We start from the raw sequence: 13,662 nt of genomic DNA on the forward strand, positions 1-13,662 counted from the left end.
ACATAAAGTCAAACTACCATAAGAACAATAAAAGCACAATAAAGTCTCAAGGTGTGCACATCACCGTCACTTTAAACAGGCAGACACACAGCGAAGGATAGCGCTACACAACTTTTCATAAAACAGCAATATTTTAAGCAAATCATGAAGTCTTAATGGTGTGCATATCACCATCAAATTAAGCAGACAGACTATGTAATTCCCATAAAACTCAAAGTCCTACACAAAATAAAGTCACAAGGGTATGGGCATCATCGTCACTTTAAGAAGACAGACTCGCAGGGAAGGAGCATGCTCTCGAAAGGTGTTTATGCCGAGGATATGCGGCAACAGGTGTGCATATCACCGATGCATCAACCTTAAATTCCAGAGGAATCATGTCTAGTGGCTGTAAACACAGCGAGAACAAGACCTGTTGTCCAGGCAAGAAAGAACATGCGTGTTGGCTGACTAGTATGCACAGTGGGGCAAGAAGGCTCTTCTCTATTGTTGCAGCGTTGTCTTTACAACCCACACACTCAGTGTGATGACTTGTATGCGACGACTGACGTGAACAGGCCATAGAGCCGGAAGACTCCTCTTTCTTTTGCCGCATTGTTATTTTGCGGCATTGTCTTCACAGAGGTTGCACGTAGTAAAAATATTCTCCCAATGATGCCCTAACAACGTGACGTGTCCCAGAACTGCTCGTGTAGAAGGCCAAAATGACAGCGTGAGACCCAAACTTGAACCACCACAGCAGCTGGAGACGCTCGAGCAGGGGTGCGAGTGCAGATGAGAAACAGCTGCATTAAATAAAAATAAATATGTACTACCTCCTCCAAATAAGGATGTAAATAGCCCCAAGTAAGTAAAAGGCACAGTACCTTTGAGATGAAGGGGCTACCAACCAAGTAAAATAAAAGCATTGAGACTTTTTCCTGACTGACACGAAGGTACACTGGAAAATGGCAAATAGAACAGTCATCCACGTTGGCTTACCCCAATGGGTTGAAAAGGATCCTTTCCAAGATCGCCGCCAATGTGAAGAAGGAGTTTCAAACATGGCATATTGTAAAAGGATATTGAAGTACTCCAGTGTATCGAAACGTTCCTTCCACCACAGCCGCCTGCAGGTAAAGGTAAAGGACCTACATGATTCCACCAAATCTCAACATTCTCCAATCCAGGTTCTACATTCTGTCCCCACATTACGAAGGCAATACAATGCCAAGAAGTTACAAAGACAAGATACCACAATATATATTTTTTAATCACTTTTTATGGTTTTAACATTAATCATATGAAGGCTGTCACAAAGATCCACATCATAATATTCCCCATGCAATGCCACAAGTTCAATTTCCCCTACTATAATTAAGGATAGGGATAAAATATACCATTACCTCGTCTTCTGTCTTCGTGTTCCAGTCCTAACACTATGAGCAGTCTTCCTGCAGTGGAAATTGTAAATCCCACCTAATTGAATGTCTAGTAGTGCTTCTCATGTCACAACATCCTTCTTTGGTCTTCTTTAGATTCATGGGCTTAGGCATTCTTGTGTAGAATTGTATGTTAATACATAGAATGTCCCTGGTTACCTTGGAGTTTGGAACCCGCTTGCAGTGGGGCAGTTGGAGGCTGAGCAGTGCTTGGTGGAGCCTGCGTTGTGTGGGCTCTACTACCACGTAGCCTATGAATAAACTTCGTTCACAAGAACCTTCTGCCTATGGCCTGATTTGGCGATGATCCTGGCAACATGGTGGAACCTCTGGGTGCTACATTGGCAAGGTTCTGCGCCCTGCCATCTGTTGATCTGCTCATCACTTAAACTGTAAGGTACTATGCTTCTTCTTCTTTATCCGCATCCAGCCCACACAAGGATCAACTTGCGCTCAGACAATTATATTTCATTGGGGTGGAAATTGGGGCAGTTTTCTCCTGACTCCGTAGTCTTGTGCTCACGCTTTAATTAGCTGCCCCATGCCCTTGAGCTAACAGTGTTTATCTTCAACTCTTCTCTGCTTCCTATCAGCAGGTTTGTGACATCCTGTTAACAACTGGTTACTGTACTCCAGCCTGCTGTTACATCACCGCATCCACCCCACGGCAAGTTGCTGCGTGTCCTTACCTACTACGAGCCCAACGTCTCTTCACCATGGCCATTTCTTCTCCTGACTCATGTGACATCAGCCGCCGTTTTCAATGGAAGCTGGTATGTGTCTGCAGTTCTTCGGCCCATACGCAGCGTCTCCACACATGGCAGCCATTTCTACAACTACCGGCATGGTGCGCTTTTCACTATTTCTATCGACAATATGCACGTCAATGCATATCATTCAGCAAGTACCTTCAGCCTACTTTCATATCAAGCATTGTCTTCGACAATACACATTTCTATGGCCATTGTGTGTGTCACCAATCCTCACGACGACACACACGTCTTCAGTCAAAACAAACCTTCCTAGTCATCAACAGTGTATCACACAGTAATACACTCACCTTAATTTTCCTAGTCAGTGACACACACTCACCATTGCTCCTCAGGTATTTTTTATTGCTGTTGTGTCATTTGGTGATACACACACCTAATCTTTTATGTCAATTCTGTGTTCCTGCACTGCTCCAGAAAAGTTTTGGTTCACTACTTTTTTGACATTATTTCTGCATTTCTTTAACAAAACCCTGTATTTGATTTTCATTTCACATTAACTCTATCAATTTATTTCTCATGTGTACATTACAATTGTTTAATCCTCCTCCTGCATTTTTCAGACACCCCAGGTTCAAGTTCAAATGACTTTATTCGATTGTTAACATTACAATCATAAAAGCACAATTCATCAGCATACAGTTAAAAAAGTCAAGTGATCCATTTCATGTGTCAGACAGGAGGTTACATAAACTATGTAAAACAAGAGTAACAGGCAGAATAAACACTTTTAAGAATATAAATAATTACAGCAAAATTAAAAAGTTAAAAATATACGTAACAACGACAGCATAATTATCCCTCCATACTTTTCCTGAATATGATTGCTAATTTCAGAAAACTACATACAAATAAAGTGCAGTCACAGTTCAGGAGTTGAAGGTAATAAAGTGCTGGTTTAATCTGTGCAAATTTCAGTTCTTTGAGGCGTGGTTTTAGGTATAGCCTCCGGGGTACTGTATAATAAGGACAAATAAATAAAAAGTGTGCCAGGTCTTGCGGAGACTCTCCGTCGCAGCCGCAGGCTGGCAACACTTGACCTCGATGGGCCCCACTTGGTACCGCCAGTAAGAGATGGAACAAATCAAAACGGAACCTTGCTAATAGATAACGTTCTCAGCCAGTCATGGGCCATGATAGGTATGGTTCCATTTGTAGACAGGTTTTGAGTAATGCATGTTTCCTAACACTGTCTTTCTGTAGCTCGGCCTCCTCCCGGGCTAAATACCTGGTTGTAATGAAAGTATTTTTCACTAAGGTAACATCCAATTTAGTGATAGAATCTGGGGTTAAAAACAGTTCAGGCGTCCTATTTCGTTGAAGGAATCATTAATGTACTTCAGCCACGGAACCTTAAACCTACCATCCCATGTTAAGGCTTCTTTTAGTATTTCATGGGTAAGAGGTATGTCATTATTTAGCCAGCAATTCAACCAACACAATAGGGGATTAGCTGCTATTCTGTCGCTTGAATAGGGCACACCTAGCTCCTCATGTACAGAGAAGTTTCCAGTTCCCCTTGGCAGCCTCAGTATCTGCTTCAGGAAATTATTTTCTGCAACCTCCAGGTCCCGCGTCTGGCTATAGCCCCAGAGCTCGCTTCCGTAGCAGGCGACGGCGATGCTCTTTGCCTGGTATAATTTAAGTAAGGCAGCCACCGGACTATTGCCCATTTTTCTTGCGAAATCAAGTATGGCCGCATTGACGCGGGTTACCTCGCCCTTCTTCCTCCGGACAGCGGGGCCCCAAGACAGTTGATGATCAAAAAGGACCCCGAGATATGAGAAGGTTTTGGTGGTTGGAATTTTTTCCCCATTTATATTAAAAAGGTTGGATTTTCGTGACCCCTGGCCTGTCTTCATAACATAAGACTTAGAATTGTTAATACTTAAGCCTCGAGACTCCATGAAATCAAAAAAAGAGTTTAAAAGTGTCTGGAGGCCGATTGCTGTCCTTGAAATAAGGACAGCATCGTCCGCGTAGAGCAGAACTGGGACGCCTTTCCGACCTACGTAGGAGTAATCAGCTCCAGTTTTTAACAGAAATTCCTCTAACTCGTTAATATACAAGTTAAAGAGGAATGGGGCTAAAATACACCCCTGTCGAACACCCCGGTTGATTTTGATATCCCTGTCACTTTCAGATCTTGGGTGTATCGAAGGTTAGCTCTTGTATCGGAGTGCAGGTCAGCCAGTAAATTAATTAGGTTCTGCTCTACACCCATCTTTAGCATGATGTCCCATAATTTGCCCCTGTCCGCACAGTCAAATGCGGACGATAAGTCCATAAAAGCCATGTGGACTGTTCCCTGCCGGGCCATCGTATATTTACCTATAATCAAATACAGGTTCAGGCACTGGGTAACTGTTGAATGTCCAGGTCTGAAGCCATATTGTATTGGGGATATAGCGTTGTTCTCATTTTCCCATGCAGTTAATCTATTCAGGATTACGCCCCCTACCACTTTAGCTACAGAGTTAATTAGAGATATTGGCCTGTAGCATAACGGGCTACTACGATCACCTTTTTTAAACACGGGCACTATAGTCGACATCCCCCACGACTTTGGGCATCCAGAGACCACGGCTGCATTTACTACAGCAGTCAGGACGGGGGCCCATAGTGAGATACAGGATTTAAAAAGGTCCTGAGGCAAGCCATCCGGTCCAGGGGCCTTATTACTGGTTAACACTTGAATGCCCTTCTCTACTTCATTGACTGAAAAGCACAAAAAATTCTCCATAGGAGTTGAAAAGCCATTTTCTGCCTGTTACTCATTGCTTTTAAAAATTGCACTAAAATGAATGACCCAATCCTCCTCTGGGATGTTAGTACCAAGTGCAGTATCACTGGGATTATTAAACAAAGGTTTATTAATAATTTCCCAGAATTTGCTACTGTTACCCAGGACTGATGGATCAAGCAGAGACTCCCAGGTACACGCCTTGATTTCTTTTTTTCATTTAGCAAGAGATTTCTTATAAATCAATCGCAAGATTTTAATTTGGCCTGAATCTCTAGGTTTGGTTTTTAACGCCTTTCTCAGATCTCTGCTTGCCTTAGAGCAAGATTGGTCAAACCATTTAGGGTTACTTCTAGTTTGTCCCTTCACTGGGACTGTTAACATAGATCCTACTGATGACACCACAACCTCAAAGACAGCTAGAGTTTGCTCTGGGGATGTGGCTGGTGACACACAACCCGCAAGTTCCTCGCCACATGACCTATTGATTTCAGTGTACAGGTTTTCACAATTTACCATTGACCATTTCAGTCGACGTTTACCATTTATACATTTTAAGGTTCCCCGGCCTTCACAATTCGTTCGCTGTTCAAATACTCCACCGCCCAGTCTAATAGTTATGGGATTATGGTCACTGTAGATGTTTGTTTGAATAGTGAATCTGGAGGCCTGATTGGCAAGATCAGCAGATAGTAATATATGATCTATAAAGGACCCGTGGCCTGAACCTTTAAATGTAGAAACATCAAAAACCTTGGACTCCGGCACCATGGACATGGCTACAGTTAGGTTATTTTCATTCAGCAAATCATTAAGATAAGTTCCACGCCTGGAGTGGTCAAAATGAAAACCGTTCACACTATTACACCCCAAAGATCCCATGGGGGTAACTCCTGGGTTACCACACGGGTGTACATTAAAATCTCCTGCGATCAGTAAAATACGTGACAGAGTGCCTGCTCCCTCTCTCAGCATCTCATTCAAAAGCAGTGTATTACATTCCCCTTGACTATTTATGGCGTTGTAAAAATTAATTAAAGTCAAGACATGTTTGCCTCTCTTCAATTCCAGCACTTGAATATTCTGGTTTACATGATCCCAATTACTTACTTGGCAGGTAAGTGCCAGATTAACAAAAATAGCCAGGCCCCCCTTTGCTCTTCCACTGATTGAGGGGGCTGCTGGCCTAAAGAAGCTTTGATAACCCTCGATAAAGACATTATTATCTTCCATCCATGTCTCTTGGAGGCATAAAACTGCGTGTTTCTTGACAAATGCCAACCAGACGGGATCACATATTTTATCAACCAAACCCGCTATATTCCAGGAGACTAAGCTCGCATTACAAACGTCAACAGGCTCTGTTCCAATGACTGGCTCTGTGGTTATAGGTTCTAATAGCGATCGGTTAGGTTGTTCTACGTGTATGTCTCCCTGAGTTTCTACTGTGGAAGGGTTTGGTTCTACATTGATTGGAGGAAAGCTAAAAGCCTCGGGCAAGTCATACAATGTACTGATGTTCTCATGTAGTACGGGGCTATCCTTTAAAAAATCTATGTCTAGCTCTACCTGACTATTGGTATCTGATTCAACAGATGAAGAGGGGACAATTACTGCTTGTATGGCCCTAATTTCCCCGTGTGCTGGATTATTTTGCATATGACCAATATGCGTTAGTGTGGTTGGGGCAAAATGTAGTCAATCGACCCCCTCCAAGCCACTCTGTTCATAAAAAGCTTCAAACCTATTTGAAATAGGTACATTATAGTGGATGTTAGGGTATATTGAATGAGGATGTTCACGATGGTGATACGTCCCGTGTGAGGCCTCCCATCTCTCGTGATAAATTGCTGGGTGGTTAGCCTGTCTGGTCTCCCGAGATATATCTCTCCTATACTGTCTTTGATCTCCTACAGTGTAGTGTCCATGGTTCCTTGGTGTTACTCCATCATGATAATGATTAAAATTATCATAAATTTTCTCCTGCTCTAGTGTGGGATATGGATACGCTTTACTTAGACTGTGATCACTTGAGGGATAAAAATAACTTAGATCCATAGTACGGATCAAACTGCTAATCGGGCCATCCTTCCAACTAGTAATGTGCCTTGCTACACGATTGTCCTTGAAATTGACAATAATGCAATCACCCTCTGTAGATTTAAATCTGTGCCCCACCCAGTCGACCCTCCTGACATTTGTTATTGTGCCACTTATGTGGGGAGGAATCGGTCTATGGGCGGTTAGCCAGGGACTCACTTTATTTTTCAGGTCCCCATGACTCTCTACCTTACCATCTTCTAGTTGCGGTACACCAATCATTACTATGGTGTATAAATGGGATTCAGGGGGGAGATTAATGTGAATGGGTTTTTTAGATTGTATCAGCTTTGGTGTTTGCACTAATCGTGTATTTATAGCTGTATTTTGTGTTGGTATTGGCCTTTCAGACTCAACCTGATCGTCAAGTGGGTCGGGGGGTAAACCTTCCGCAGCCCATTCACTCTCGTCATTTCCAGTTGTAGGACCATCTGGAATAGTAGGCAGAGTCGAGGCTGCTACCGTTTGGATGTTTACACATACTGGCAGGTTTGGAATGTTACGGTCTATAGTACCCAAAGAAGGAATAGGTGATGGATTGGAACTATCCCTATGAATGTTTTTCTTAACTCGTGTCTTTTTAGTGTTAGTTTGCTTATGAGTGCTGTCGATCGATAAGAGGCTGACCTTCAGTATGGGTGCACTAAGAATTTTTAACATGCTCGTAGTGTCCTCTTTTTGAGACTTTTCAAACTTCACTAAGGTTTGCTCTATGCTGATAATTCTTTCGCTAATAGGCTGCAAAAGGGATCTGACTATGTGTTCCAGTTCTGTCAGATATAATTTATCTGGTGTACTTGCCCTTTCAGTCTGGCTTGTCTGGTCTATCAAGGTTTTGATATACTCTGGCTGTGTTTCATTAGGCAATAATAATACGCCCTGATTAGAAGATGTTGCAATCAGGTTAGGCCTTTTATTAGTTGGTTTGGCCAGTCTAAAGTATGACCAAACATCCCTTGCTGAGGGCTTGTGGTTACCTAGTGGTCGGTATGTTTTCCTCACTATCGATTTAGTTTTTTTCCCCTGCCGCCGTTTCGTCTTTTTTGGGGAAAGTGGTTTATCTACAGCTGTTATATTTGCAAGGGGTGAACTTTCAACGAGGTCATCCCTTGGCCTTGGGGAGTTTAATGACATGACGGGTGAGATAAGCACAAGTTTTCCCCCGAATTAAAAATAAACAAAGGGCTTCCTTCTGTGCTATTTAGTAGTATAGGTGAGGCTAATGAGGCATTTTTCCTACTACTTTGGCCACTAGGTAACCCAGTGAAGGATTGCATTAAAATTGATTCCTCCAAATTAATAGAAGAATCCACAGTATTATTATTAACAGTAGTATGCAATGAAAGATTGGGAAAACACATATTTGGTGTCATTGAAAGACGCCTCTCCGTATTTTGTATAGCATCTGCTACTGCACCTATGGTCTTTTGTAGCATTAAGTCAATGGCTGTAAGAGACGGTAGAGGTGTAGATGGAACAGTTTTATTTCTAGTCGACGATCTTGTAGCCACAGGAGTCTTTCTGACTTTAGTCATCATATAGGGGGTATCCGAAAGGACAGATGATATACTGGACACTTATATAGAACTAAACGTAGCAGCTATAACAGGTCACACATGCGATAATTAAACCAAGTATAACACTGTCACCTTATACTATATTCCAGGGTAATGGCGATGTAAGGGGGATGGCCCGTCCCGTCTCCTTCTGTCCCCTGAGGGCCACATAGGGCCCGCCCTTTGCCCGGGCTTAGCCCCGGGCGCTCCCGCGACACGGGGGTGACACGCTCTTTATGCGCCGCCTGGCGCGATGTCAGCGTCGTCTCCCGCCGCAAAGCAGGGCGGGAAACATAGTCCTGTGCCCCCCTCCGCTCGGCGGCCGCTTCTGGATGACGGTTGCGGCGGCGGGAGGGGGACTGAGACCGGCAGGCACCAGGGTCCACAGGAAGCAGCGTTGGCGAGGTAGGCTCTCACAGATTTGAAGGTCCTGGATATTATTTAGGCAGAGTTTCCACAGGGTTTGCACAGCGTCACCCGCTCCACCGGGGTGACGCACTCTTTATGCGCCGCCTGGCGCGATGTCAGCGCCGTCTCCCGCCGCAAAGCAGGGTGGGAAACGTAGTCATGTGCCCCCCTCCGCTCGGCGGCCGCTTCTGGATGACGGTTGCGGCGGCGGGAGGGGGACTGAGACCAGCAGGCACCAGGGTCCACAGGGAGCAGCGTTGGCGAGGTAGGCTCTCACAGATTCGAAGGTCCTGGATATTATTTAGGCAGAGTTTCCACAGGGTTTGCACAGCGTCACCCGCTCCACCGGGGTGACGCGCTCTTTATGCGCCGCCTGGCGCGATGTCAGAGTCGTCTCCCGCCGCAAAGCAGGGCGGGAAACGTAGTCCTGTGCCCCCCTCCGCTCGTCGGCCGCTTCTGGATGACGGTTGCGACGGCGGGAGGGGGACTGAGACCAGCAGGCACCAGGGTCCACAGGGAGCAGCGTTGGCGAGGTAGGCTCTCACAGATTCGAAGGTCCTGGATCTTATTTAGGCAGAGTTTCCACAGGGTTTGCACAGCGTCACCCGCTCCACCGGGGTGACGCGCTCTTTATGCGCCGCCTGGCGCGATGTCAGCGCCGTCTCCCGCCGCAAAGCAGGGCGGGAAACGTAGTCATGTGCCCCCCTCCGCTCGGCGGCCGCTTCTGGATGACGGTTGCGGCGGCGGGAGGGGGACTGAGACCAGCAGGCACCAGGGTCCACAGGGAGCAGCGTTGGCGAGGTAGGCTCTCACAGATTCGAAGGTCCTGGATATTATTTAGGCAGAGTTTCCACAGGGTTTGCACAGCGTCACCCGCTCCACCGGGGTGACGCGCTCTTTATGTGCCGCCTGGCGCGATGTCAGAGTCGTCTCCCGCCGCAAAGCAGGGCGGGAAACGTAGTCCTGTGCCCCCCTCCGCTCGTCGGCCGCTTCTGGATGACGGTTGCGACGGCGGGAGGGGGACTGAGACCAGCAGGCACCAGGGTCCACAGGGAGCAGCGTTGGCGAGGTAGGCTCTCACAGATTCGAAGGTCCTGGATATTATTTAGGCAGAGTTTCCACAGGGTTTGCACAGCGTCACCCGCTCCACCGGGGTGACGCGCTCTTTATGCGCCGCCTGGCGCGATGTCAGCGTCGTCTCCCGCAACAAAGCAGGGCGGGAAACGTAGTCCTGTGCCCCCCTCCGCTCGTTGGCCGCTTCTGGATGACGGTTGCGGCGGCGGAAGGGGGACTGAGACCAGCAGGCACCAGGGTCCACAGGGAGCAGCGTTGGCGAGGTAGGCTCTCACAGATTCGAAGGTCCTGGATATTATTTAGGCAGAGTTTCCACAGGGTTTGCACAGCGTCTGTTACAAATGATATTAACAGCTGCTAACATGGCTCTCCTGGGTGGCAGTGGTGACTATAATTCTGACCGAATACAAGCAGATTTATAAGATATTGACCTAATGATGGCATCTACAGCTACAGCAAGTAAATAGGGCAGGAGTGCTCGTTCCAACCTGAAAGGCTGAATGAGTGCATGGATTGGTGTATGGTAAGGGATGAATTATATATTTAGTGTACACTGGAGGGCTGGTTAACTGTGGAGCAGCATGTTATCAGGAAACCTTAGTATGGACTAAATATTAAACATAGCTATGTCCGAGGTGTTCAAAGATGAGAACTAAGACCAATTCATTTTGAGAGGCGCACTGCTTTAATATATATTTTCTAGTTTAACAAAAAAGGGTTCAAGTTGAAACAAGCACAATAAAGGTTTTTGGAAAGTAAGGGGTTTGAAACGAATGCCAACCTTGCGGCGTTCTATGAAGCGGGACAAAATAAACCGCACCGGATTCGGGCACGCGCTTTGAGACAAATACAACAGTAAAATCAAGAAAAAAACTGCCGACAAGTAAGTCTCCGTATAGCGACTGGTTCAGGTAACCGACTGGCAAGAAGTTCATGAGTCAATTATTTAAGAGAGGCGGGGATTCTCACAGGCTGCGCAGTTGTATGGTAACCGGGGCTGTCAATCTGCAGCCTCTCTGCCAATTGCCCCGGGGACAAGGAAGTAGCCTGCGTAACCGTGAAAGCAGATACCCCAGCGGTGAATAGGTTATGGTAAAATGCCTCATAAACCTTTCTTTACGGGTTCTATGCCAACAGCATCCGAAGCAGTGTCACGTGACTCGCCCTTTTCTGCTCCTCGTCACGCTGTGCGATGGTATTGCCGAATCTGTGAGAAATAAAACGCTCAGTCATGCCAGGCGGCATTGTGGGTGGATTTGTGGATGGAAACAGATAAAGGACTTGACATTTCGTCTTTCATCCGACACCCCAGGTGAACCACCAGTTAGGTGGGAAATATGGCATAATGCATTTGAAACTTATTTAGGGGCAATTGATGCACCATGATTTAGTGCAGACATGAAAAATGCTTACTTTTACATTCCCTTTTTTTTTAAGGGAGGTCTATTTTTAAACACCTACAAAGCTTATCTCCTGAGGTGAATGATGGCATTGATGAGTACTGTAATACTGTTCTGAAACTCAAGAACAGATATGACAAACAACCCAACCTAATGGTACTCAGGCACAAGTTTTTCAAATGAAAGCAAAGTGAAGGAGAAGATTTAGACTCGTAAATTTCCGTTCTACGTAGGTTGGCAGCTGACTGCAAGTTCGAGAATTTCACCGACCAACTAATAAGAAAGTCATTGCAAGTACAAACACATTAGACAGAAACTCTTGAGTGTGGGTAATCCTTCTTTAGATTAAACTATTAAGAAAGCTAAAATCATAGAGTTTTTCATGTATTCTTTGAAGGAATTGGATGACAAGACTGTGGAATGTGTGTGTGCTGTCAGTGGTGCAAACTCACATGCTAAGTTAGTGCGCCAAGATGTTTATGTTCCTCCCAAGTTTGTGAAACCTGGTGTTCATAACTCCAACCCTTCCAACATGTAGTTGAGGTGTGGGCATTCTCCTCACTTCAAAAATGCTTAGTGCCCTGCGATCAACGTTACTTGCAACTATTGTAAGAAAACTGGCCATTTTGTCAAAGTATACCTGAAAAGGAGGGGTTACAAAAAGCTTGTAGCCTGTGCTGTAGAATCTGATACAGAAGTGATTTCTGCTATATGGGATGAGAGTGATTCTGATGTGGGAGGAGAGGTTGAAGTGCGTGCTCCTATTCAAACATTTGTCAGAGGGGATCTGTCGTCCAGTAGAGATCCCATTGTAGACATTGATGTAGGAGGGAAAGTTCCCTAACTACTTGTTGACTCAGGTGCTCGCATTACAATGATGGCCCAAAACCTTTTTGATGAAGTTTGGAAGGGTGCCTTGGAGTTATCACCTCCTGATCACTCTCCTGTCTCCTATGAGGGGCGTAAGATAGAGCTACTTGGCTTTTTCGAAGCAGAGATGACTTTTAAGGAAAGGAAAATCAAAAGTAAAAGTTATGTTGCTGTTAAGGGGTGAATATCCTTGGTTGGTTCCATCAGGGATTGTTTGGAATGATTTTGAGGCCAGGGAAATTTGAACAAGTATTGGTTGTGGCTGGAGATAATGATGATGCTGGGGATTGTGGAAAAACAAATTCCCATCGGTATTTGGTAATGCCTTAGGGAATATTAAATGTTTCAAACACAAAATCATTGTCAAAGAAGGTGCTTCCCGTGTCAAGCACAAACTTAGAGGTGTACCTTACAGTGTTAGAAGTGATCTAGTCAAGGAATTGAAGGACTTGTGTGCCAAAGGCATTATTGAACCAACAGAGCCTTCGGTGTGGCTGTCCCCTCTAGTAGTCGCTCTGAAGAGTGGCGGTCAACTCAGGGTCTGTGTTGACTTAAGGCCACTTAACAGAGACATTTGTGTAGATTCCCATCCCCTTCCCAAGATAAGTGACTTGTTGGCTTCTACCAAAGGAGCAAGATACTTTTCCAAACTAGACTTAGCTAGTGCCTCCATCCTGACTCTGGCCATCCTACAGCTTTTATTTCTCAGTTAGGCACTATTCAGTATTGCTGAATGCCTTTTGGATTAGCATTGGCAGCCTTGGTATTCCAGAGGCTTATGAGCAATATCCTCAAGGAGTTAGATGAAGTTCTGGTTTTTCAGGACGACTTTATCATCTTTAGGAAAAATGCCACATCTCATGATTATATTTTTGACAAGTTTCTGATGTTATTCCGTGAACATGGAGTGGTCTTTAAAGCAGAGAAGTGTGAGTTTTTCTGTGAGAATATGGAATATTTGGGACATGTAGTCTCCCAGGAAGGTGTTAGTCTGAGACCTGGTTTGCTTGAAGCTATTTCTAAGGCTGAAACTCCCACTAACAAAATTAAGTTTAAATCTCTACAGGCCTTTGCGAGTATTATTCCAGGTTTATTCCTGATTTTGCCACCATAGTTCGTCCTCTTCTGGAGTATTTCCAGGCAAAAGTCATCTAATGCCATGGTTGAGTACAGAGGGACCAACGACTTGTAATTTATGTAAACTTGGTAAAGAGAACATTATGCACCTCCTTTGTGTTTGTCCAGAACTGAAAGTAGAAAGAATATCCTTTCTTAAGAGACATTTTAATGTAGGTGGAATAAGGAAATGCAGACACGCTC

At 45.0% G+C, this 13,662-nt stretch overlaps 1 protein-coding gene across 2 annotated transcripts in view; it reads right to left on the bottom strand.

The window, feature by feature from the left end:
• The window catches only part of RECQL5 (RecQ like helicase 5), a 912,465-nt gene that overhangs the window by 822,365 nt on the left and 76,438 nt on the right, over nt 1-13,662 (bottom strand). For both annotated transcript variants that reach the window (XM_078654536.1, XM_078654535.1), the window contains exon 2: nt 982-1,109. In XM_078654536.1, coding sequence (XP_078510662.1) covers nt 982-1,045 — 64 coding nt within the window. In that variant the 5' untranslated portion in view covers nt 1,046-1,109. The remainder of the gene's footprint in view (nt 1-981; nt 1,110-13,662) is intronic.

Source organism: Lissotriton helveticus, chromosome 7, assembly GCF_964261635.1.
Source record: "Lissotriton helveticus chromosome 7, aLisHel1.1, whole genome shotgun sequence".
NCBI lineage: Eukaryota > Metazoa > Chordata > Amphibia > Caudata > Salamandridae > Lissotriton > Lissotriton helveticus.